Source organism: Aedes aegypti, chromosome 2 (assembly GCF_002204515.2).
Source record: "Aedes aegypti strain LVP_AGWG chromosome 2, AaegL5.0 Primary Assembly, whole genome shotgun sequence".
Taxonomy (NCBI): domain Eukaryota; kingdom Metazoa; phylum Arthropoda; class Insecta; order Diptera; family Culicidae; genus Aedes; species Aedes aegypti.
The window spans coordinates 172766148-172793558 of NC_035108.1; the positions used below are offsets into that span (position 1 = coordinate 172766148).

The 27411-nt window shown below is 37.3% G+C and overlaps 1 protein-coding gene across 2 annotated transcripts in view; it reads left to right on the forward strand.

The window, feature by feature from the left end:
- The window catches only part of LOC5566034, a 90162-nt gene extending 63026 nt beyond the window's left edge, over positions 1-27136 (forward strand). For both annotated transcript variants that reach the window (XM_021843165.1, XM_021843166.1), the window contains one exon: positions 25419-27136. In XM_021843165.1, coding sequence (XP_021698857.1) covers positions 25419-26574 — 1156 coding nt within the window. In that variant the 3' untranslated portion in view covers positions 26575-27136. The remainder of the gene's footprint in view (positions 1-25418) is intronic.
- The last annotated feature ends 275 nt before the right edge of the window (positions 27137-27411 follow it).

The following is a 27411-nucleotide window of genomic DNA, read 5'->3' on the forward strand; positions in this document are numbered from 1 at the left end:
TCGCAGGCAGTTAGCCTCACTAATAGCAGAGCTCTCTCCTACCTGCTCAGTGTCAGAGTAAAAGAGTAGGAGAGAGTGAAACTGGATGTAAATATAGATAAGTTGAAAATGATTGTACCCCGTTTGGCATAAAGTCGTTTGGCATAAAGTCGTTTGGCATAAAGCCTTTTGGCATAAAGTCGTTTGGCATAATGGTTGTTTGGCATAATGGCCGTTTGGCATAATGGTCATTTGGCATAATGGCCGTTTGGCATAATGATTGAATTAAAATAATTATCGGCATTTTTTAGCTTTTTCCGAGATCAACACCACCGAGCCCATAGCAAAATATGTTGGTAGGTTCTAAGCAAGCGTGGTGTTCGTTCAGAGATTTTCCAAGCTAAAATTTCAAAAACTGTTGTGACATTAGAGAGCATAACTATAAAAAACTCGTGACGGGTTCCTACATCTCAGAACATAGAGTATCTTTGAGCTTCTTGCGATATACATATCTGAAAACAGTAGATTGGCAAAGAAAGTTCGCAGTTATTCATCAAAACAACGCTCATAGAATATTTTGCTGCAGATCGAGCTCTGTCCCAGTTTGGACGTAACACTCGATTAAAATTACTTGATAAAAGAATGGATTTTTTTTGCAAAATATCAAAAGCTCTAATTTAAAGATCTATCAATACGACTTAATGCAAAAATAGCCTCTATACGAGAGCAGATTATTTTTCGTTTAAAATGTTTAAGGCTCTAACGCAAAAAAAATCTTTCCACAGCATAGCTCAACACATCTGTACATGAAATTCGTCAGTGTACCGGGCGTTAACGATTCGGTGGGGATAAAAAGTAAAACGCGCGCAATTTCACCTATTTCCCGTTTATTTGCCACGATCGATTTGTGTGGTATCAACCGGTGGCGGTTAAATCTCAACTGCCTGATTATTATGTGTGCATGCCTATTGCTGTTTTGTTGTTCCGTTTTGTTCTTTTGTGTTGTGTTTTTGGGGATCGTGTGTTTCCAGTACTTGTGTGTGATTCATAAAAATTCATTGTTAAATTACGTATCAAACATACCGGCCGCCTGAATTTTTAGTATTGATCTACCTGTGTGTCTACTTCAAATTGCAATAACATTTTCCTTCTTTACTAATTCAATGTTCTAATTTTCTTCTTTTATGCCGCTACGATCTTGTCTCTCTGCCTCAACTCAATGTTTGTCTGATTTCTTTGTATATACCTCTCATACGATCTACTGATGTCACTTCCACGATGTCAATTCAACCTTCCCAGCTCCTTAGCATTCGTTGGTATCCTTCAATTCTCTTCAGAGTGTGTCTCTTCCTCGTTGTCTTGTCTCGCCACGTATTTCTGTCCCGTCCTCGTTGCCTTGTCTCGCTGCCTCTTCCTGCCTCTACCACGTTGTCTTGACTCGCCACGTTGTACTGTCTCTACCTCGTTGTCTGATTCTTCACCTTTTCTGTCTCTACTACGTTGTTTGTCTCACCAACTCGTCCTTCTCCTTGTTCTTCTTGTGAAAGGCGTTGTTCGAACGAATGTCCAGCAGTGTTGTCGTCCTCCTCTCCATTGGGCACAGTGATCTGATAGATTCGAAGTGCAGTTAGGTATCGTCAATGTGAAATTGTGAATATTGAAACAAATACTTAACTGTGCCCGGAGCGGAAGCCCCGGGAGAATGAACAAAGCCTTTTTGCTGGATCCGCCGTCAACCTATTGCTGTTGCTCCGACCATTCTGCATTTCGCGCCGGCCGCCGTGGATTGTTGTGGAGTTGAGAAGAATGTGGTAGAATTCTAGCATAACCCTGCAGAAAACTAATCATCTCGGTGTACTTGGGGAATTCTTGATCGACGCTTGCATCCGGTGAAAGTTCCTGCTTCAAATCTATTTCATTCAGATGTCGATCCCATTCACGTCTGGTACTATCATCGAGGCGCGTATACAAATGGTACACTAGTGTAGAGCTCCATTGCTCCGTTGGCTCACCTAGCCGTTTGAGGTTTGCCAATTGTTCATCAAAGCTGTCGACAACATGAAGGAGCTCATCGCTGCTTTCGCTCTGCATTGGCAATGTGCAATATAGGGACTCCAAATGGCAAAAAATAAGCTGCCGTTTACTATCGTACCGCTGCTGCAATAGTTTCCAAGCCATGTTGAATCCATCTTCACTCACTTCAATATGGTTCACAAGCCTGGCTGCTTCTCCGTGTACCAACCCTTTCAAGTACTGCATTTTCTGCACACCTTGAATTTCGCACCGATTTAGAACACCGGCCACAAAACTGTCTCTGAACGACACCCAATGTTCCGCGTGACCATCAAACTCCATCAGCCGCAGCTCTGGATACCGTAAGTGGAATACCGACGAAGATGGCACAACAACTCCGGCTACGGTTGCTATCGTACTTGAAGCTGAATTTTGTTTGGGAAGCTTGGACAATAAAACTGCTTTCAAAGCGTAGTATTGTGATTCGAATGAGAATCGTTCCTTTTGTAGCGAAATCGGACATTTCTCGGTGGACATCGCTTCAAGCTGAGCTGAGACATCGAAAAACAAGTTGAAGTGATCATCAAGCTTGTCCAATCGCGCTTTGACCTGTCCAAGATGCTCATCAGGTTTGAATTTTTTGAGGAAAACTTCCAACAACGACATCGACTCCAACAAATTTGCGATCTTCTGCTGCAGTTTCGCAACGGTGTATGCAGACTCGTTATCACTCATCACCGACCGTACGCTTGGATTGGCGAAACACAAAGCACTTGACGGTTGGCGCCTTCTATCCACTGCAGCGTCTCAGGGCAAGGATTTCACGAATTTTGTTGCACTACCGCGACGATTCTTGTTGCACTAAATCCGGCTCGAAGGACCATTAAATGTACATGAAATTCGTCAGTGTACCGGGCGTTAACGATTCGGTGGGGATAAAAAGTAAAACGCGCGCAATTTCACCTATTTCCCGTTTATTTGCCACGATCGATTTGTGTGGTATCAACCGGTGGCGGTTAAATCTCAACTGCCTGATTGTTATGTGTGCATGCCTATTGCTGTTTTGTTGTTCCGTTTTGTTCTTTTGTGTTGTGTTTTTGTGGATCGTGTGTTTCCAGTACTTGTGTGTGATTCATAAAAATTCATTGTTAAATTACGTATCAAACAACATCTATAAAAGCAAATATTTGTGGCAAAACTTTTCTACGATTCACTATAAATTCCAATTTTGGAAGTGTACATCAAAAATATCGTCTATCATCGAGAGAAGGGAAAATTTGTGACTGAAATAATATCTTTCCCAGCATATCTCGAAAGGAGATCACGCGTTTGCCCCAAAAAAGTTTCTAAAGTAATTATAATTCTAACAACACATCTGGCAAGAATTGATAAAACAGCAAAATATAAAAATCGTTAACATTTAGCTTTACTAAATAATTAAATTTAAAACAGTATAAATATAAAGAACAGCCTATTTTTAAAAGAACGCAAAATTTATAATTAAACCAATAGAAGAATGGACGCCAAAAAATATTGCGGCGTAATAAAACGAAAAGACATAAAAAAGTGTGCTACTTTTCCTCGAATGTCATTTCCCCGAATGACTGGTTTCCCCGAAAAGGGGTTACGATAAAGAACGATGAACAGTCAAAAGAAGGAAGTATTATGTCATTCTCGGCTACACACATGTTGGCAAAAATGCTGAGGACGGTGAAACTCGAAAGAACCGCCAATTAAATAAAGAAGGGTGAATATTAGATGGTCAATTCGTTCACCACCCTGAAATGTATAAAGTTACGACAATTATGAGTGCTAAAAACTTTTCGGGGAAGTGGGCTAGTCGGGGAAACGGGATATTCGGGAAACTGGCATTCAGGGAACTGGTGTTCGGGGAAACGACATTCGGGGAAAAGTAGCACAACCCATCGAAGTAACAGCAGTAATCGATTTCCGTTTTCGCTGCTAATTTGAGCAGAGCAATGTTATCGATTGCCGCCCTTTTGTCAGTTGGAAACAAAAAAAAAAAACACTTAAAAAATATAGCTCCAAAGAACAGCCTATGTATAAAAGAAGGAGACATTAGTGCAAAAATTTGTTCCAATAGCGAAGCTCAGAAGAAGAATAAATATTTGAAAGAAAAAAATAAAATTCTATTGGAAATAACTTTCCTAATATGCTTAAATTTGTTCAAGAGCAAATTATTATTAAATAAAGCGTCATTTTGTATCAGTTGGCTCCAAAACAAGCCTGATGTCATCAGAAAGAGTCAATAGAAACGTAAAAACGAAACATTGAGAAATTCTTGGTTTCAGACTCATTATGCCAAACGACTATTATGCCAAACGACCATTATGCCAAACGACCATTATGCCAAACGACTTTATGCCAAATGACCATTATGCCAAACGACTTTATGCCAAACGGCTTTATGCCAAACGACTTTATGCCAAATGATCTACCACCGTTGAAAATAGATCTGTATCGATAAAGAAGCTACAGATCAACTGAGTCCGGCACAGTAGTGGCCGCAAGCACGGAGTGCCTATAAAAAAATATATATATTGACTTCAAAACAAGCCCGAATCTCATCTTAAGAAATTCTTGGTTTCAGACTCATTATGCCAAACGACTATTATGCCAAACGACTATTATGCCAAACGACCATTATGCCAAACACCCGTTATGCCAAACGACTTTATGCCAAATGACCATTATGCCAAACGACTTTATGCCAAACGGCTTTATGCCAAACGACTTTATGCCAAATGACCTACCACCCTTTCACTCCAAATATCATAAAAATCGATTGAGATTTGGTCATGGCTGTTCCATTACGAAATCGTCATCTGCTCACGCATCTCATCAACGTGATCAATTTGATGCTAAACCCATTCAACAATAGCCAAATCTATAGAAAACAAACACCCGATCAAAGCAAGCAAGTAATTCGGCTGTGTAATCTCATCCAAGCAGCGCTACAGAACATCCATTCAATTGTTTCTTATCTCTTTATCCACGCCCAACGCCTATCCAACAGCCAGGTCGTATTCAACACAACGCATTAGGCATCGTAAGCTAACCATCCAGCGCACTGCCTGCTTTGCTCGGGCCTTTCACTCAAAGCAGTGCGCAAAGCAATAGCATTCATCTTCGTTCTTTGGTTCGCCTATAAAAGGCAGCAAACTCATGTGTAGAATAAGTGTATAGCAATAGTCATCTCCCTGAGCAGGCGCGCTGCCAGTTCGGGGAGCAATAAATCAATCAGTTAAATTCAAATCTGTGCTGTTCTGTTTCGTCGCCGTCCTGGAGTCAATCGAGTCCACTAATCTCCCAATGGCTATTTGTTGTTCTTCGTCATAAATATTGTAATTTATGGTCAAACTTTCGTTGTATGGAATTAAATAAAAATAAAATCTTCTTCAATATTTTATGTAAGGGCGTTTCTAGGCATATCATAAGGATGCTTTGAGGCGTATTAGTTTTTGCATAAATGCTTGTAAACAATTTTTGGCCCATAGTGGGGCAAAAGCAGGGGGGGTTCACGCAACGAGGTTCGCCTACCGTTCATGTTTTGTGGGTGTATTTGTTTGGCTCACAACGCTGCTAGGCATCCCGTTGTTTGAGTGTTGAAATGCATCGGCATTTGCTGTCTGGCATGTCCTGCGTTTCGACCTGTGCTGTTTGGGTCGGCCCGCGTGAGAGATGATGCTGTTTGGGACGGCCCGCCCGAGAGATGATTGTTAGGCGAGCTTTGTTTGTAGTTGACAGCCGTACACCCACCCTGGGCAAAAGTTCGAATCGACCCATGTATAAACTCCCGGAACAATTTGCAAATTGCCTAAAATCCACATAGTATCTTCAAATTTAGCGAAATTCACCTGATCGTGCGAAAAATGTCACTAACATTTTACATTTTCACTTAGTTTGGCGAAAAAATGCTATTTTAAGGTATATTACAATTATCCCTGTTTGGGATAATTTTTGGATGAACATTTAGTGTGTATTTTTCGACAAACATAAGTTTACGGCTGCCTATCATAAAAGCATTGATATTTTGTGTTTTAGCCAACGAACTTTCGCCCTTATAACTAAAAATACAGTCGACTGTCCACAACTCGATGGATTTTTCGGTCCCTTCAAATTCCCATACATCGTGGTCTCCATATGTCGATATTTCTATAACTCGATATCTCCATTAGTCGATGCCACGTGAGAGAAAAATTTCCCTCCATAACTCGATATCCATTTCAAAATCCTTCTTATATGGGGAATCTTGGACTAATTCTTGTTTGGAAGTGAATAAATACTTGCAAGATGTAATAAATGTTCAAAAACATTAAAATAAAAAAAATCTAAGTAAAAGAATGGGATTTTTCGAACATTTCAAAAAAAGTTATCGAATAATTGTTTGTAAAATGATATCAACTAAATATAAATGCTTTCTTACAGAAGTAATCATATATGTATTGGAAATACAGAAATTTGTTTCTTCGATTTCGGGATTTTTTCCGTTGGTATATTCTATAACTCGATAATTCTATAAGTCGATGGTCCCTTAAATATCGAGTTATGGAGAGTCGACTGTAAATAATAAAATAATTTGACACCAGTTTGTTCGGACAAATTATAGCCGATATGTTAAAAGTTCAAAGTATGATATTTATTTTGTTTCATCTGCTATTGTTTTTCTGTAAGCTTTGATTATACCACCAAGGTCGAACTTTTCCCCACCTTACTTTAAATAGTTTCAACATAATATTATAATTCCAAATGGCTAGAGTGTCCATCCCGGGACAAAAATCCCGGGAGTTGAGCCACTTCGATTCAAGAAGTGTGGGTTTGATTCCCGCTCAAGGCCGGAAAACTTTTTGTGAGGAATGTTTTCCGACTGTAGGGGGAGATCCCCCAGTGCCGGACAGCACCCAATACCGGACAAAGTCGAAAAATTGAGAAATCATGGTCCAATCAAGATGGTGTATAAGAAGAAAAGAAAGCTATTATGGAGACTAATGTTAACGTAGAAAAACACATCCTTGAAATATGCATGCCTTTTTAAAAAAGTAGAAAAGTTTGAAAATCTTAAAAAATTTGACGTATCGCCTTAATTTTGAGCCTATTTAGTAAATATTTTGATTATGAAAAAATACTTTGGATCACGCAAGCATGATCGAACATAATCCTAATTTGATAGTATGACTGTATTTTGTACCAAAATTGAACTAAATATAGACAAATTACAATTTTGGTTAAGCGACTCCTGTCTCCCAGTTTCGGACAGCTTGATTTGTTATATGATGTCTTTGTAATTATTGCACCAGTGTCTCAAAATACATTAATTTTTCATGTATTCCGTCGATCATGGTATCAAACATGCAATAAAATGAAGAAGAATGAACATTCAGAACAACATTGTAAAATGTGCTATTTTTTCATCATATATGAAAGAGGTTTTTGATGGACATCTTGCAAACCAAGAAAATCTCAAATTGTTCTTGTAAATGTTGCAAATGCATTGAATTAACAATTTTATACTATTTCTATAGTAAACACATTCGATGATGTTCAAATTTACAGAATACGAGGCATTTCCAGATCGTGTCCGGTATTGGGTGCCACCTTTCAAGATCGATCAATTTGGTACTAAAATATATCATCAAAATGCAATGTCAAAATTCATATTTATAATTTCAAATTTATTTTTGTACACTTTAAAAATGATAATATTTATCATAAATGGGTAACACGAGCACAAAAAACCAATATTTTTAGAATTATGAATTTAGTGGCTTAAGTGTCCGGTACTGGGGGATCTCCCCCTACCACTGGGCGTAGCATGCTAGTCTGTTGTCTAGTGTGGATACCCGAGGAGGAAAGAATAACTCGCCAATAACTTATGCATACCATATTTTGGTATCATACAATAATTAGGTATTGTTCAGTTATCAATACCTCATTTTGGTATTATAATGGTATTTGAAAAAAATGTTTAAAACAATTAAAAATACTTCATTTTGGTATTCGACAGCTATTGAGGACTGCTGGAGGTATTGAACTAGTATTGAAAAATTTCACTTTTATATGAAAATCCATCAAGTATTATTTAGGTATTATAATACCTGATCTAAGTATCAACTTGGTATTTGTAGAATATGCAGAAGGTATTATTTTACCTCTTATGCAGGGCTCATTCATACCTCATTCAGGTTGTAAGTATTGGAAATTATCTGGTATGGAATACCTCAATTTGGTATTCAGTAGTTATTTTCTTCTGCTCGGGTAGGCATTGCAATTTATCTCATCTCTCGATCTTTTGAGCAAGATACGGATCGAATTACAAGATACTATCTTAGAGCTCTTTGATCAATTTTTGGCCTTGACCTTTGAGTCACTTGATTCAAGATGAAATCTTCTCATCTGAGCAATCCTTGCATGAGCTAAGCATAACAGAAAGATTAAAAATAGAGTGTCCATTTCCCGGCCGTTTTGCTTGTCCCGGGACTCGGAATACCGGGATTTGTCAGATTTTCGATGAAACTAGTATTTTTGTTGAAATGAAAGTAAAATTTCAATAATTTTATGTTATTCAAATGAAATATATAGAGAAAAAATAAGTTTAGAAGTTAAATACAGCATGTAGTGTTTTATATATTATTTTCTTTTTATTCTGATGAAGTAAGCAAAAACATTTAAAAATTAACGTCGACTAATCACGGCTTTGCTGGTGATTTTTTTTTCAATTTTCTATAATATAAATGAAAACAGGGTGAACATTCGAGTCATAATATTAAACAATTTTCTTCCGAAAATCGAAAAGCCATCAACACTTTGAAGAACAAACGAAAAATTTTAAGATCATTGGGGGCATTGTAGTGCATCATGCTAAAAACAAGTTAATTACTGAATAATATTGACAGATGGTAAGATTACTTTCAAATTAGCTTTTTCAACATAGGCTTATCGAAAAGGCTTTGTTGAAGAGGAACGAAAATAGCCTTTACAATTACCTAGACAAATAAAAATATGTTTGACTTATTTGGTTATTTGGTCTCTACATGATATTAATATACAATTTATTTATTTCCCTTAATAGTTCTCTTCTACTTTATTGAATAAAGCTTAAGTGTGAGGGAAAATGTTACTGTTTTGAAATAAAATTTAGTGATTTTCATCAAAATTTACGTCCATTCCTGGAATCACGAGATTCCATTCCCGGGAAACGGAAAATCCCGAAATTCTCCAAATCCTGGGATTTTTTGTCCCGGGATGGACACTCTAATTAGAAACTGTCCAGTTGTCACGTCCGGGTACCGTTTCGACGCATATTCCGAACACTAGGCTAAGGCTAACAACAAAGACAGTGACTTCAAAGGCATCTTAAAGGCATAAATTAGCTGATATTTGTGAAAATCTCAATTTATTCTCAAAGTCTAACTGTTAGCTGTTAGGTGTGCCGAAAATAATGTTGATTTGATCGATTTTAGTGTTGTTCTAACGTAAAAGCAAAGAATTCCATTTTGATTCAAATGTCGAACACTCTGTTAATTCTGTCTCATATTCCGAACACCTTGATTCAAATGGATCATTGAAGGTAGTTTTTGTCATTGCTCACCGCATCAAAACAAAGGCGCCACTGTATATGGGATTCAACATTATGACAGCATTGTTGTTTTGTGAAACACACAAGGCTATGGTGGCGCTATCTATGCTTTCCATAGCGGCCGTTTTGGTTATTTTAATGATCCATTCTGAACAGCTTTCAAATGAGTAATTTCGCAAATAAATTTATCTGAGCTAGTTTCATTCGTGTGGAACCAAAGAATCATCACTACTTCTCAAGTATAAAATAGATTGGAATACGTTTAAAATGAATTGCTATGGACTGCCATTTCCTTGCAGTTTAAAGACATATTTAAGTGAAACATTTCAACCACGACGCCATGACAAAACCGAGTGTTCGGAATATGAGCTTGTTCGGAGTTTGAGACAAAACGGTATTCTCTGACTCAACAGAAATGAAAATAATGTGTTAGATATATATCAGCGGAAGCTAAAAGAAGTGAGTAGCTGATTCGTACCTTGAACAAATTTATTTTTTTGTTTTATATATTTATAGGTTGGAAACATTAAATTGCGGCTACGCCCATAACACAGCGTAACAAAAACGACATTTTTGCGTGTCTCAAGGATCAAATTATGTGTCTCTAGTAGATTTGGGGTTGATGAATCTGGTACCATTCTCAGAAATGTTCCAGCACGTCTCAATTTTTAGCTACAGGTCGCCAAAGTTGCATAAAACACTGGTTTTATTAATGTTTACATGAAATTTAAAGTACAATTTATCAAACTTTTTTGTAATCTAATCCTCCAATCATGCAAAATAGAACTTGAACTTTCATTTCAGACATAATTTGATTGAAATAACGCGATTAAATTTCGATTAAACCGATTTTTTCAACATGCTTGCAGTCTCCATACAAAATTCTTCGTTTCTTCTATATGGCAAAATACAACAATTCTCTAAACCATTAAAAAATAACTTTTCCGCATCGAAAGTATTACAAACTTTGATGATAAGTATTTTTATACACATAAAGTTTGAATTCTGTGGCAAATTCAGCCAATATATTACCTAACAAGCTGGCAAACTTGTATGCAAGTTGGCTGAAATAGTCATTTTTTGCATTTTCAACAGCCAATATCTCAAAAACTAGACGTGCTATGATATTCCTGAAAACGGCAATGGATTCAGCAACTCTTAATAATGTGAATAGCGGTATTTTGGTGCTGGAGACAAAAACGTGTTCCGCAGTGTAATGTGTTTGTAATTTCTGTCTTATGACATGAAGGCCACGAACGCAACTCAGAATGAAATAATGGAGCACTTAAGCAGAAACTCTTCATTTAATCAATCACTCGGAGATGAACCAGCCAAGGGCTGAAAATCTCCCTAATAAAGATAACTAACTAACTAATCAATCATAAAAAATGAAGCAAATAAAATAGAATGACCTCGGATTATTATATATTATAGTTAAATAGTGTCCAAATAAAATGATATTACAAATGTCTTTATTGACATTTATAATAGAATGATACTTTAATTACTTTAGCTCAATATTTGTACCTTAAGAGATATAATTTTCCATAAATCACGCCATAATTCATAAAAACTAACATTCAATTTCGTGAAAAACATGTTGAAACAATGTAGAAACAATTCCGACATTGTGAAACACCAGTGCTCATTGAAATTGAATATTAACAATAAGAATATAATAAACTATGTATTGCTTCTCGAGGAAGATCCATTGCCATGGTTAATCAGTTTCCACACTATTTTGCATCAATTTTTTATTTGTAAACTCAGCAGTTCATCAAAAGGATATAACTTATTCAGCACACATATTGCAGGGGAGATGAATGAAAATGCTTAATTGCTCATCTTGTAAGATTTACTAACATCATACGTCTCGCCGTGTGAAATCAATGTAAAATAGCCATGATAGTATAGCAGTTTATTCAAAACAAATAAGACATTTGCCATGTTACCAAACAAGCGTCAAGATCATCATCAGATAGAGAGATGAAATCATATCAGAGCGCTTTTGGATTGCTGATAATATCCTTCCTCCATCCAAAGATGATCGAAGTGATCAGATTAGATTGTAATAGGGGAAGGGGTGGTAAAATGAACACCTTAAGGAAATCATCTTGTTTCTGATAGAAAAACGAGAAATTTGTATAGTTCTATCGCACAACATCAAAAATAGGGATGTAATCTATAGCAGCGACATGGATTCAGACTAAGATAGCTAAATTTTCACACATTTTCATCTCTATCAAAGAGCGATGCAAATGTTCATTTTACCTGCACTATGTGGGTAAAATGAACAGCGATTGGTGGCAAAACGAACACCATGCAAAAAACGTGAACAAAACAAATATTTCTGAAAATTTTCATTGCCCCACCGAAAATACATCCATTAATGATTGTAACCAATTCAAGAAAAATTCTAAAGGTATCAGATTTGACATCATATCATAACGGTATACACCTCACTGAAAAACCTCAAGTTGTCCGAGCTAAAAGTTACGTCAGTTCTAATTTTCAAACTTGGTTTTCTAAAATCATAGTTTCCGTTGATATTTTCACTTCAATTGACCTACGTATCAACTTGAACACTCAGATTTATGCAGAGATTTACAAAGCACTCGCACTTATGGAAAACCTCGTAAGGAACTGTCATCGTGTACGTGAAAAAAAAGCAAAAAATATATCTCTCCTTGTTTTTCTCACAGAAAACCGAGGAAAACAGCAGCACCTTCGTAGTCCCGAATTTGTTTTTTCTCGGTAAAAGGCACGGTGTTCATTTTACCACCCCTGTTCATTTTACCACCACTTCCCCTACCTGAGTGTGGTGCTTTCTACAAAGAGCAAATCGTCCACTGGAAGCATTAACGTGTGGGTGTCTTTTAGTTTGTTGGTTTTTTTTTTTTTTTTTTTTCTAAGGCACTCTGTGCTCGTGGCCACTACTGTGCCGGAATCAGGTGATCTGTAGCTTCTTTACCGATACAGATTTATTTTTAACTTATCTATATTTACATCAACTTTCACTCTCTCCTACTCTTTTACTCTCACACCGAGCAGGTAGGAGAGAGCTCTGTTGTTAGTGAGGCTAGCTGCCTACGAAGAGGGTCAGTTTGTCTCAGTCACCATCTGATACTGACGGAGGATGGATGTGCTACCCAAAGCACGGTCCTCCGTGAGGCGTCTTCTGGTGGCTGGACGGGTTTTTTGTGGAGGGGCTGGGAATCGAACCCATGACCTACCGCTTATGAAACGAAAGCGTAACCTCAAGGCTATAGACCCCCCTATAGGGTGTCTTTTAGTTGTCCTAGGTGGGATGTAACGCAAAAATGCAGACGAAGATTTTCATGTTCCTGATTTTTTGTATCGAAACGAATTTGCAGCACCATTTTTTTCTGAGTTGACCGACCTTGACGCTTGCTCCTACGGGAGAGCGTGATGTGTGCAGGATCAAACATGTCGCGCGTCGGTCGAGTATTGTGAAAAAGTGCCGCGTTCGATTAGTTCTTTTTGATCCTTAGACCTTGACGCTTGCTCCTGGGCAGTGCATCTAGAAAGCCCGAGCAGTCGTCAGTTTTTTTCCCTCTCGGGTCGCGCACCTATTTTTTCTGAGTGCTTTTATATAGCCGAGCAAACGAGTGAAGCTGAAAGTGGTTTGTGGCTGCTCAATCAAGGATGACCAATGGCCAATTGGTGAGCTTGTTTCATGCTACTATTTCTAATCTATAAAATATGTATGACTGCACATTTAATCGTTACAACGGTGGGACGTAAATATGATTTTTCAACAAATTATGAATGGTTCGTCTTACGTTCAAGTTAATCCATTATTTTTTTCAAACAACTATTTCTTTTTACCTTTATTTTTGTAATAAAAAAAAAACTTTGAATTGTTCGACACTTCAAGTGTAGACTTGCGAAAGATTCACTTTATTCAACAAACTTTGGATGGTTCGCCACTGTAAGTGTCGGCATAAGAATAAGAGTGTTCTATGATGTTCCAGCCAATCAAGTTTTTTTTTATTTCTTTTCAAATAAGTAAAATATAATAACACATGTTTTCGTCCTGACAGCTGTAGGAATGTTACATTTAGGTATTTGTTCAAAAAACTTTGAATGGTTCGTCACCTCAAGTGTCGGCATAATTTTCCTCTACATAGAAAATGTTCATATCAAATGAAAATATTATATTTATATATAAGCATGTTTATGTCTCACAAATAATTCTTTAACATGGTCTAATCGTTTATCAAAGTGAATCCTGTGACCCAACGATCCTCCCCATTAACAAACATCCCTCCCAGTAAGCTTTGTGGAGATGCAGAGGCAAACACGGTCTCCAAGTAGCAAAGGTTACACACTAACATTCCTTCCCCCAATCCCACCAATTGACCCTGTATAAATAGAGGCACTGAATTATACACACTGAAGAAGATTATGGCCAATCCCAGCCGAACTTCTAGTTGATTCTTTGTGCATTTTCACTGACTCCGGTCAATCACGGAATAGCAACCATTATTGATATGTGTAGTAAGTCTAAGCTAAGCTAAGCGAAAAGAATTTGCAGCACCATTTTTTTTCTAGTGTTTGAATAACAGACAAATTTCATTTGAACTAAATATAACGATTGGTATAATTATCTCTGATAATCAATTACTGAAACGTTAATTACACAAGGTATTTGCTTATTTCTAAACTAATCACATTTATTGGTACAATAGACACATGGAAATAATGGTTTGTGTGTCAGTTACCCATTCTACACTGCATGTTCGGTAGCAATTCGTTCAATGTGCTACTGATTTCGTATTCCATTATCCGAAAGCACACATTGCATCTAGTTTCTGCACTTTCGATTGCGTCATGTGTTAACGATGCTGTTTGTTCTTACACAGAAAAAAAATCCTTGTTGCACATCACTCATCTTGTGAACATTGCAAAGAATGATCTTCAAGAAATTGTTGTTTACTAGGTAAAATAATGAACCGAGTTATTTTTTCTATTTATTTTAATTATCTTATTTTGTGTTTTTGCCGTATAAAACCAATACTAGCAATCGCGTTGATGTTAAATGTCCTACTTCTAAATCAAGTTTCTGAACACCCCTCCTTTAGTAAATTGCCCACTACGGAAGCATCAGCATGAGTTAACCATTTTAATATTCATCAATTACCCAGTTGAAATCTGTCATCTGTAGTGCTTCCACTTCTGGAAAGTGCGAGCAAACGGAAAGCACGTTCTTATGCACCGCTCTCGGGCAACCGGAAGAAACAGGCACTTGGCTTATTCCAAGCTTCTCCATCTTCTATTGTTTATTTCATACGTAGCTATCTGGCACAGGCTGAAGTAAGCAAACAGTTGCAAATCACCGTCCCTCGTAGTCTGTGGTAGGAAAATAAGTGATGTGTATGTGACTGACGTTAGCCAAAATGGAAATCCACTTTCTTGAGTGCTTACTCGAGGGAACGGAACAAGTACACATATCTGCTTTCATGCCCGGAGATGGTCAAATGAAGTTATCATATGTGTGTCCTGTAGAACTGTGGTAATCCACTATCTACTGTTCAACTTATCATTCGTGTGCAAATGAAGCCCACAGCTTGAATGCGTATTCTATAGATTAATCCATGCAATATTCTGCTACTGATGATATATTGCTGTGTTATGTGAAGGTGAAATTTCTTCCATCTACAATAAGGATGTTATTTTTAAATGCATGAGTAGCTATTTTCTGTACTAAATGGCTATCATGAAGTCATGTATGTTGAAGATTAGTCTATTGAATGCAGGGAGACGTACCGAATTTTTGGCCTTTTTGATTCGCTTTCACAGAGCTCTCAAAGTAGCACAGTAGCCATTGATTAACAAATCCTAATTAAATTGAATTGGTACAATTGAATAATTTATGATTGAGTTAATCGTATCATTTATCTCACTGAACATCAAAACAAGTCACCTTATCGTCAAACTATTGATTAAAAAACAACTAGTTATGGATTTTCGATCAAAATTATTTAAGTCATTTTCAATAATTCAGCTTTGTAATAGCTTTTGTTCAAACACCTGCTCCAAATGAAACCACTAGCATAACTTGCTGTTTAAAATGTGCGCCGCAAATCTAAGTTCAGATGCTTTGAATGTTCTGGGATCATTAAAAAAAAGAAAAATAGGATTCTTGTCAAATAAAGGCAAGATTCACAGCTGTCTGCTGCGAGAGGACTCCCGGGGTACCTACTTCGTAATAAATATGTTTGGGTTTCTTGGAGTTTCTTTCTTTTTCTCACAGAAGGGAAAAAAATCCATCATTCATCCCATATGTACATCTAAATTCAAAAGTTTTCAAATCCCACGGCACTGGAGACCGTATTTGGTTCTGTGTTCTAGATATACCTTTCTAAAAACATAAAAATATCATTCTTCCTGTCATTATTATTACTTCATTAGATTTATTATATTATATCAATACTAGAGAAAAAAATTCACATTGTAATCTCACTGTGCAAGATAATTACCAGGGCCGCATTCACGAATGTGAGACAGAAATATTATTGTTTGCTGTAGAATGGGCTAAGAGCTAATATTCAATGAACTAGTTTTAAACTCCTATAAAATCATAAGAAATATCTTTGGTTTAGAAGTAAACCAAAGCTTTTGGATATTGATTACTACCCTTATTATAAATAATATAACAATTCCGTAAACATATAGTTTGCTTTGGATACGAGTAACTGACACTGAAGAAGACTGCAAGTGGTAGTCGAAATACGCGTATCTGTCAAAGATAAGCATTTAGGAGCGGAATTAAAAGGTACACAGTACTCCATCTACTTTTAGGTTTCTCTATTTGAGATTCTGCTCAGAGGATTCGAACATTCATTAAAGAGTTTGTGTTGTATATTGTGTCTGAAATTTTTGCGAAAATAGATTGAAAACTATTGTACTGCCCATAACTGTATTTTGGAAAATTCGCCAAAAGTAGGTATTAAGTAAATGGAATACCAAGTGTGCATTATATGGCATTAGGTGAAGAAACTAAAATTTCCAAAGATTACCAACAATTCAAAAGTATTTATTTGAGGCTGAAATTTTGTACAGCTAATATCGCTTATTCTGATAGAAATTCCATTGATTCTACATTGAGAGGTGAACCCGCCTAAGGCTGAAAGCCTCTATAATAAGGAAAATCAAATGATTCTACATTGTATATGAGCCTCTGTGATTTCAATGTGACTGTTATGCGGATACAATTACCACTGTGATAAAACGATCTGCTATTTTTTTCAAATGTTCAAGAAGAATGTTACCGATTAAAGTGAGTTGATCGAAAATGTTTATCATTTGATGACTATCCAAGGTATTAACTCGAAATCGACAAAAAAGTCGAATGGGAAAAATGTGCAGTTATGGATAGTGTACGTGTTCACAGTAATTTTAAATCTGATTGATGACTTTCACGGTGTATTTTTGTTGTTGACGAGTTCACGTCTGCTGTTCACGGATACGAGAACGGATTTTTTTCTGTGTATAATTATTCATAGGCGTATAAAACAGGCCATAGATATCAACCATATATAAATACACAATGTTCTTTGTAGCCTGCTCTTCCCGGGCGATAAGTGAATATCGCCCTCTATCAGTTGTGACAACTATAAAAATGTACACGAGGCCCCAAATCAACCCAAGTTTGACTTATTTTTGACGCAATTCGGCTCTTCCGTGTGATATCCCAAATTTGGGTCAACTGACATATAGCTATCATTAGGTAGTTTTCGTTTGACAACAGCGAAAAAAACAACTCAGTGCAAAAACAAATCTACCCAGCGTTGTCTTTTGAAGTCTCCCTAGTAGGTAAAAGTAACTTAAAGTTGGGTAAACTTGAAAGCATCCAAATTTGTCTTATTCCATTGAGCTTCAATGCAGGGTCAGTGCGTCTCTCTCTCTGTTTTTTACAACATTGCTGATGCAAAATAACCCAACCGTAGGTAAAAAATAAATGCAGTTTACCCAAATTTGAGTTTGAAGAACTTATTTTTGTGTAGTCTGATTCCTCCGTGTAGATCATTGCTTTGTTTAATGTTTGTTATGATTTGTTTATCCATTTTGTATATCGTTAAATCAGCCAATAATATGTCAAAAAATTTAACCACATTCAATATTAGATGGTTTTGGAAGGAGAGCAAACATTGAAAGGCATCCTGTAAGCTTCCAAGCATGCAATCAGTTATTTTATTGCAACGCTTGTTCGATTACGGATTATAAACATTAAACAAAATTTCGCTTTATAATTACACTCTCGCGATTCGATTTATCCGAAAATGAATAAACAAATCAAGATGTTGACTACGCTAGAACTCGTCCCTTGCCATGGGGCTGGTATAAAACATCAAACATAAATTAAATCCGTTTTTCTTATTTAAAAAAAAAAACAAACATTTTTAAAATAAAAATTCCCAGTCGAACCCTGTTTTAATGTTTCTTTGGAAATCATCTAAAATTGGAAAGATAACAAAAACCAATTCCGGCATTGAATGTGGAAAACAAATAATTATTAACTAGTTGCGCACAAGCTCATAAACTTGTAAAAGAGTTTGAAAGCGCGCACAAATTAACTTTAAGATACACTAGCCCATTTGAAAATCAAATTAGGCAGGATTTCGAAAACATTCGCAATTAAGGCTAAGTAGCCCGTCATTCGTTTTGGCAACAATGATGACTTTTCAGCTTGCATTTCAAAGTGATAAAACTCAGCCTTGATAGTTTATATTGACTTGAAAAAGTACCACTTTACGCGCTAACATGCATAAAGTATGCTGATACTTCTTCAGCTGTGTCAGTGCAAAACCAACTGATTTTTTATTTGATTCGAAATCGTGAGATGAATTAGCAGCAATCATCAACGACGCGTACAAATTTCAATGACGGCCTACTTCGCCTTAAGGGAACGTTTTCGAAATTTCCTGGGGAACTGGTTTGGAGGAATTATAAAAAAAAAATAAAATAAAACATGAAAGCACAACATAACAGAAAACTTATTTTGATAAATAAGCTCTGAATTTGATGTGGGACAGAGTCTGTGGAATTTATCTTAAATGTGATCGAACCCACATCTACAACAATTGTTTCAATTGGAAACCAACCAGCTAACGGCTAAAAGTCTTGATAATAAATAATGTCTTGACGGTGTATAGATAACATATACATTTTTCTTTCCTTAATTTCCATCCACAAGTGTCGTTTTAAAATCATTTCAGTAAAAACGCATGTTGGCACAAAGCACATATTACGTGTAATCAAATAAGATATATTTTTGCCACTAAAATATGTCAGCATTAATCTCTAGTTTGCTATTAAGTTAAAAAATTTAATGTAAGAAGTATGCTGTTTCCACCCCTAAATTTTCCAAGCGGTGTTTAGTTAGAAATACTTTGCCGAGACAAATTTCATACATGCTTTATCATTTTCTTTACTGATAGGAAACAGTAATAACCCTGTAAAAAACTGTAATAACTTTCGACCAAAGAAATGAATTCCTACAACCCCACCCTACATAGGTTGTATTACAAAGATACGTCATCATCAAGCATGAGGTGAAACTTTCCATGACACTAATGATGGCTTTCGTTTTTGCGGTTAGTCACCTTGGTTTCCTTTTACATTTTTGCCACTTCCTATGGGGGTGGTTCACGAAAGGCAAATCTGTTGCTCACCATTCTAACCGAGGAAACATGAAGTCACGATTACAAAAAAAAAGTTTTGCGTTTCACACGCATCACCACAAAGATGGGTGCCTTGAGTCAATGTGAATGGATAGATGGGTTAAAGAATGTGATATTCTCGTAATAAAGGACGTCATTTATTGAGTTAACGCAACCGAGTCGCCGACCTCTTCATATTCAAATCAGCTTTAGCAACAGTGAATAATTCATCTGGTCAGTTCCAATATGGATATTTTTGGGTTATCAAAATAGAACGGTATTCAGAATTTTGTTTATTTTGCATTCAAACTGAACTGCTTAGTACTTCTGTCACCAAGTACCGAGCAATCGTCCTTAAGAGTTTGGCCATAGATTGGTCAGAGCTCTGGGTAGTCTTTTTTACTCCTGTTTAGTAGAATGGAATTTGTATATATGATGTGAGCATAGTGGTAACGGAGGTAACGGAGCAATTTTGGCAAAGAAAGCTCTCAGTTAATAACTGTGGAAATGCTCATAAGAACACTAAGCTGAGAAGCAGGCTTTGTCCCAGTGAGGATGTAATGCTATGAAAAAGAAGAAGCAGAAGATAGTGGTAACGTCGGCGACTAAAAAGTGAAGCCATGTTGGAGGTTTTTGGGTCCTGGACTTCCCTCACAGAAAGAAAAATGTATATCGGCTGACGGACGTAATTTTTTTCTACGTACATAGCGGACTTTGGGGCAAGTGTGCCACCCCTGATTTTTATAAAAACTACAGAATATATTTTCTCTTTGAGCTGAACAATATGTTCCCCTATAGTTTATAATACAATGATCAAAGTATGATGAAAATTCCTCTTTTTCTCACGTTGTTACATCACCTTTTGTAACAACATCCAAATTTTTGAGTATAATAATGAGATTTCGTTGTTTCTAAATAGCATGGTAAATTGTGAATTAATAACTGATTTTTCTAACGTATTCTACTGCCGTGAATTGCAAGTCAGTCCCATCTGTAAAAAGTAGGCATTGAGAAAATGGGCCGTGAAGTTTCCAAACTCCTTTTTCATACGAATGTTCAGAAAATTCCTTAGGATTGGAACATGATTGAATCTTGATGAAACTTTCATAATTTGCTTTTCACTACGATATGTTTCCGAGAAAAAATATGAAGTTGTTAAAAAACACGGTTCATTTTTGTGTTACACGGTGTGGAAATTCGTAGTGGGACTGATATGCGATTCATTATGGGACAATATGACTTGCTGTTTTTCCTATTTTTTCCGAACAAATCATGTTATCTCATTAGTGCAGCTGAAAGAGCATTGGAAGATATGTTGAAAACTGAGCTCAACTCAATTTTGACGAAAATGCAGATGGGTCTGACTTTCGATTCACGGCAGTCTACATTGTGAAACTTTTCAAATGAGGAAATTATTGTAACATTTGAACGAAAAAGTATTTAGTTTTACATATGAAATTCAATTTGGTTGAAATCCATACTTATTGGGGCAAATGTGCCACCTATTTGGTATACGAAAATTGTTAGAGTGAAATTTATAAAAATGTAAAGATCATCAGCAAAATCATAAAAATAAACCAAAACTAGGCACCAGTAGTGGTTTTGGTGTATAGTAGAGGAATAGCTAACATTTTTGCTCTCAAAGTAATTTTTCTCCAAATATTCAAAAATAACGTGTTTTTGACGTGTTAAGTGCTGTTTTACTTGTCTATGTCAAGATTTTAGCGTTATTTAGTGCTGATCTAGTTCATTATTATACATATTCCAGTACAGTACACGTAGAATTACATGCGATGTTCATTCGGTGGCCGTCTTGCCCCATAGTGTTGAAAAGTAGGTTATTTTGAATGGTATTTGAGAAGCTTCAAAATCAATACTTTTTAAAGATATACTTTTTTAAATAGTATAGTGCTTATGAACAGATGTGAAACTAACATCATGAGGCTAAATTGTTGGGTTTTTTAAGCTTAAGACAGAGTTAGAGAACTTTTTGCAAAGCATCCTCAAAGCAAACCCTAGAATCTTCTGGAAACACGTCAATTTAGTAACGTCTTCACCAATGAACACGTCGATCCAGACATTGTTAATGATGCAATTAGAGATGTTCCCCGGCTTTCCACCTTCGTGCAGCAAAACATAATCACTGACGATATGGTTGCATCAGCAAGCAAGGAATTGAAATCGTCCACAGGATCCGGTCCGGATGGCATTCCTTCTCTTGTTTTCAAACGTTGTGCAGAAACTATTGCAGCCCCGCTAGCAAGGGTTTTTAACCTATCCCTGGCTTCTGGTGTGTTTCCGAATTGCTGGAAACAGTCGTACGTTTTTCCAGTTTTCAAAAAAGGTAGCAAACAGTTAGTTTCCAACTATCGTGGAATAGCTGCGCTGAGCGCTACTTCGAAGCTGTTCGAGGTCATTATTCTGCAAAAATTGGTCCAAAGCTATGCACATTACATATCGCCTGATCAACACGGATTCATGCCCAAACGTTCGACGACAACTAACCTGGCTTGCTTCACTTCGTTCATTTTACGCCTAATGGAGGCTGGTCAACAAGTCGACGCCATTTACACGGATCTCTCCGCTGCATTTGACAAGATGAACCATCAAATCGCAGTGGCCAAGTTTGATAAGCTTGGTATGGAAAATAGCATGCTTCTATGGCTCCAATCGTACCTAACCGGTCGGAATATGTCCGTCAAAATTGGAGATCACGTTTCGTCACCCTTTAGAATCTGGTCCGGAGTTTCTCAGGGTAGTCACCTCGGTCCGTTTCTTTTCCTGTTATACATGAACGATGTTAATTTCAAGCTTAAGTGCCTGAAGCTTTCATACGCCGATGACTTGAAGCTGTATTGGACGATAAAGCAACCGGAAGACGCAGTTTTTCTACAACATGAGTTGGAAGCCTTCGCTGAATGGTGTCAAATAAATCGAATGTCGTTGAACGTGTCAAAATGTTCCGTTATATCATTCAGCCGCAAACATGAACCTTTCAATTTCGGATATTTTCAAGCGGCACGCAACTTGAGCGCGTATCAACAGTTAAAGACTTGGGCATTCTCCTGGACTCAAAAATGGCATTCAAAGACCACGTTGCATATGCTGTGTCCAAAGCTTCATCTCAACTGGGATTCCTGTTCTGGTGTGCCAAAAAGTTTCGGGATGCGTACTGCCTAAAGGCTTTATTCTGTTCGATAGTGCGCCCTGCTCTGGAATATTCGTCAATAATCTGGTCTCCGTACTATCAGAATGGAATCAAACGTGTTGAGGCTATTCAACGCAAATTCGTCCGCTTTGCTCTACGCCACCTCAGATGGAGAGATCCGCTTAACCTGCCCAGCTATGGTAGCCGATGTCAGCTAATCAAATTGGAGTCACTGGTGTCGAGACGCAACGTAGCCAAAGCCTGCTTTGTTGGAGATCTCCTGCAAGGAAACATCGACTGCTACTCTCTGCTCAGCTGCTTGGACATCAAAGTACGACGCCGCAATCTACGAACTCATTCGTTCATCAACATACCTTCTGCCAGAACAAACTACGGTTTACAGGAACCAATGCGTAGCATGTCCCGAGTATTCAATATGTGTTATCATGTTTTTGATTTTAATGTGTCGCGCGAAACAAATAAGTCTAGTTACCGTAGAGTTTTGTGCTAATTTTTGTAATCTTAGTTTGAATATTTTAGTGTTTGTATTTTGTTTAAGAAACAAGGGTCATTGGGGTAATGTTTTACCTGTTGACTAATAAATAAATAAATAAATAAATAAATAAATAAACAATTTGCTTAAGGTGGCACACTTGCCCCAAATTCCACTAAGCGCCAACTTGTGACGTAGTTGTGCGGCAAGACCTTCCAGAAACGAACAATTGCAATAAAAATCGATGCAATTCATCCAAATATTCAATTTTTATGTGAAAAAAGCAAATGGAACACATTGCATTTTGTTCGGTTTTGGAGAGCTTTGAAACCACCCCCTCCCAAATCCCACTCAAACTTTTACATACTCTTTGTTTATTTTTCAAACAGGTTCTATCGATCACTAAATCCCTATTTATTGATATAATTGTCGTCTGCTGGTTTTGCACGTTTAAGAGATTGTCATTGTCATTACTATATTTTTTGCTATGCTTGGCATAAAATGGAGTCTATGCCGGTTATGAACCCTTTGCGTATTATGGACCCCCTACAGAAAAACATAAAATTAACACTCAAAGCAACCTTATTCCTATGATAATATACCGGGGTAACTTTGATTGCATTGTTAGTCAGCAGTTTCAGCCAAAATATTTGGTTTGAGGCGCATAAATACAGATTTTTGAACAGTTTCGTAAATTACAGCACACAAGTGGGTCCATAATTAGCATTTATAGGTGGGTCCATAATAGGCACGTCGGCAGCGAGCTGGATTACATGGGAATCAAATGGAGGGTCCATAATAGGAAACGTCAAATATGTAACCATTCCCCGGGAGGGTCCATAATAGGCATTCGGACAATAGTTTTCTATATGTATGTGTCGCTTAAAAAATCGATCGATTTCGTATGTTTCATAGGCGTACTATGAAGTAAAGACGTTGAACTTGCTGTTAGACTCCGCACAACGTATATCCGTCATCGAAGTTTCACAATTCTCTAGTTTCACCATCGTTAGATCGTTTTTGAAGAAATTTTCAGGAAACAAAAAACACAAATAAGTCAAAGTTTTGATGCATGCATAAAAATGTTGAATTCAGATATGGTTCCGGTCTTAGGTCAAAATTTGTTGGGTAATTATGGTGGAAATTTTGGAAGAAATGCAAAAAAAAACTAATCAAAAACTTTCAAAATAGGGAGACTTACGACTTCGGCACCATTCGAATATTATCGGCAACCAAATTTCAAACGCCTAATACACAGTATTTTTCTATCAAAACACACCAATGAAAATATTCAGATGATTCTTTGCTCTGTCAGCTTCCCGCTGACGAGATTTGCGAGACGGAACAAACAATTTTGCCACAGATGTCATCAATTTAAATGAACACGTCTCAAAATGCGACTGATTTGGAGCTGCCGAACAGATTCGCCTGCAGCGCTTATGGGAAAGTTGCCGAAGAGATTGAGGCTGCCGACAATAGTCACACTGAAAAGAGATGTTTGCAGCGTTGTAGAAACGTTCCCAGAAAAAAAAAATAACAAGTCTGTCGGTGTGAATCGATAGAGGATTGAGCAACGCATGAATGTAAACACACAAACACGTAAGTTGGCTGCTGATGTCCGAGAAAATTACAAAAGAAGCGCAACATTGGCTTAGACTGCCGAGAATACGTAAGTTCCCCTATCATGGACTGATAAATTTCGACGCCCGTAAACTCACGGTTTTTCACCTAGAAGTGATTCAATATTATGTCATTAATTTTAAAGTGGTTCTGATCATTTTCTGACAAACGATGACAGGTTTCAATAGGGCTCAAAATGACCAATATTGGAACTTCTTCTGCCGTTTTCACTCATAAATGAATTGATATCATCTCATATTCTTCCTTTTTTCTCTGGCGTTACGTCCCAACCACATCAGAGCATGATTCTCAGCTTGGTATTTCATTAGCACTTTTACTTTACTGACCTGAGAACTTTTTTTGTAAATTGATCATTTTTTGCATTTGTATGCAATAGTCTCTAAACTGAAATAGGTGAAAGATTCTGCCAATGGATCGACTTTACAAACGGGTTTTCAAAAATATTACTTTTACCACATGATTTTTATTTCGAAATATCCTAGGTACCCCAACGAATACCCAAATCCGAAACAGCTACTGATTTCTAAATTTACAATGCATGCATCAAAACTATAACTCATTTGTTTTTTTTTTTTTTTTGGAAAACTTTATCGAAACACGATTGAACGATGGTGGAGATTATCATTTTGAAAGCTCGATGTCGGCAATCAGTACTGTTAAGGTTCAAGACGCGAGTGAAGTGTAGTGAGAAGAACGGGATAGCAAAATTTATGTTTTGCAGTGTACAAAAAATGCGAGGAAATGGCTTGACAGCATGTTTTATACATGCGAAGTAAAAAATCTAATATTCAAAGTTAAATCTCATGCCTCTTTTCCTAATACCTACATCGCATTCATAAACTTTTTTTGTATTTTCCACAGGAGCCAACTATCAATTTGCTCCGAGCCAACAAATGCTGCTCGCAATCTGTCCTGTCAATCGAGCTTAGAACCGTGTGTCCCTGAGGAGGACAGCCCCGAGCAGGAAGAACCATCGCAAAGTTTAGATAGGTCGCCTATCTCTCACGGGCATCAACAGGTCAGCGGTAACGCCCTAACTGGCAAATCCTCTCTGCCGGCAAAGGAAGGATCTCAATCAGCCCAACTAGTTCGACCGGACTCATTAGTTCTGGTGGGCAGAACCGCAACCACTGACGACGGTCAGCAACACCCACCGAACGAGAAGGCCAATCGCTTTCTCTACCGTAGCAATTCGACGAAAAGCTTCCGCAAACCGAAACCGAAAATCAAAAGCAAAAAACTAAGCAACGAATTTGATCAGATATATGTGATTAGCAGCAGTAGCGGGGGAGGACTTGAGCACGGGAGCATAGAGGGGGGAATTGCTCCGGTCGGCTCGGCCAGCACCGGAAGTACTCGTTATCCTAATTTCCATCATACACGTGATGATGACTACTACGACTCGATTGAAGTGATACACGAAAGACGCAGTAAGAACTTCAGTAAATTCAATAGTGTTTGTGGAGACGAGACGCATTCAGTGCGGAGTCAGGATGGTGAAGAAAGTCTTGAGCCATCCGGCTGTCATCAGGATAGAGAAAATTTTCTCCCTGTAGGAGAAAGCTTAGGTTTGAACAAATTTAGTGTAGTGGCCGACATTTCACCTGCCATGGCCAATCACGAGGCAAGTCCGGAGAAGCATTTAGCAGAACAGACTACGAAAATGACTGCCATTGTGGGTGGTGATGGTCTTGAAGGTTGTGCTTTTGGCTCTACCGATGCAGACGACGATGACGAGGAAGACAACGATGGGAAACAAACCGCAGATCACAATGGCTCTATTCAACGGTATGATACGGTTATCTATAATGCAGGCGCCGGTAGTGTTGAAAGTGAAGAAAATGTTGTGACACCGGTGAACGACGTTGATGACGGTGGGCGAAAGATTGCCGCTGCTGAGGTCAGAGATGTGGACCAGGGGGTGGGTATTAGCTTGAGTGAAACACGTGATGCAGCATACAGTGATGCTGATAAAAGCGAAGTACATGGTTCGCAGGACGAGAAGCATCATCAGTAGACCTGACTTGGTCGAAGATGACGGTAATAACGTGCTTTTAACCAGTAAACGTGTGCATGATAGAGTGAACGAGTTGAATATAAGTATGTGCGAAAAAGGACGTAGAAGATTGTTTGTTTATTTAGATCTTGGCAGATTATGACGTTCACGTGTCACCTTTGCCTGGTTTAATTGCATGATTTCTTTCTATTCAATTGAGTTACTGAGGGAAGGATCATAACTAATATATGGTAGATTGCATATTGATTTTTTTTGAATTTTGGACCGCTCTAACATAGGATTTAACTTTTGTCTTTACTGAAGCCTTCATTATTTAGATCACTTTTTTTAAATTAACTTAAACAATATTATAGCTAAACTTTGTTTTAGATTTTATTTAACAGCTTTTTTTCAATTACTTTAAAGCGTCACATTATCATTGCAACGAACTTATTATGTACAGCATTTGAAATCGGAAGGATTCCTCTATTCAGTGGTAAAAATGCCATCCAAACACATATAGGGTAGGTGAATCAATTATGGACATAATGGGGCTCTATTTCGACATACGTAATAATTTTATTATTTTCAAATTCATAATCATTTCGTGTGTTGATGTAGTTTGACATCAAATGTATCAATGTTAAAACAATCAAAAGTATTCAAAATGTGAAAGTTTTCGAGAATTCACATATGGCCAAATAGAGAACCACTGAAAATGTTATGGCTGGCACACTTTCCCTACATTTACAAACACAGAACAATTATACTATTTCAAAAAATTCCAAATATTAGGTATTTTTTTCGCGAAAAAAACACGTAATGGCTTTTTTTTTAGATTCCATACAATTTGTATAG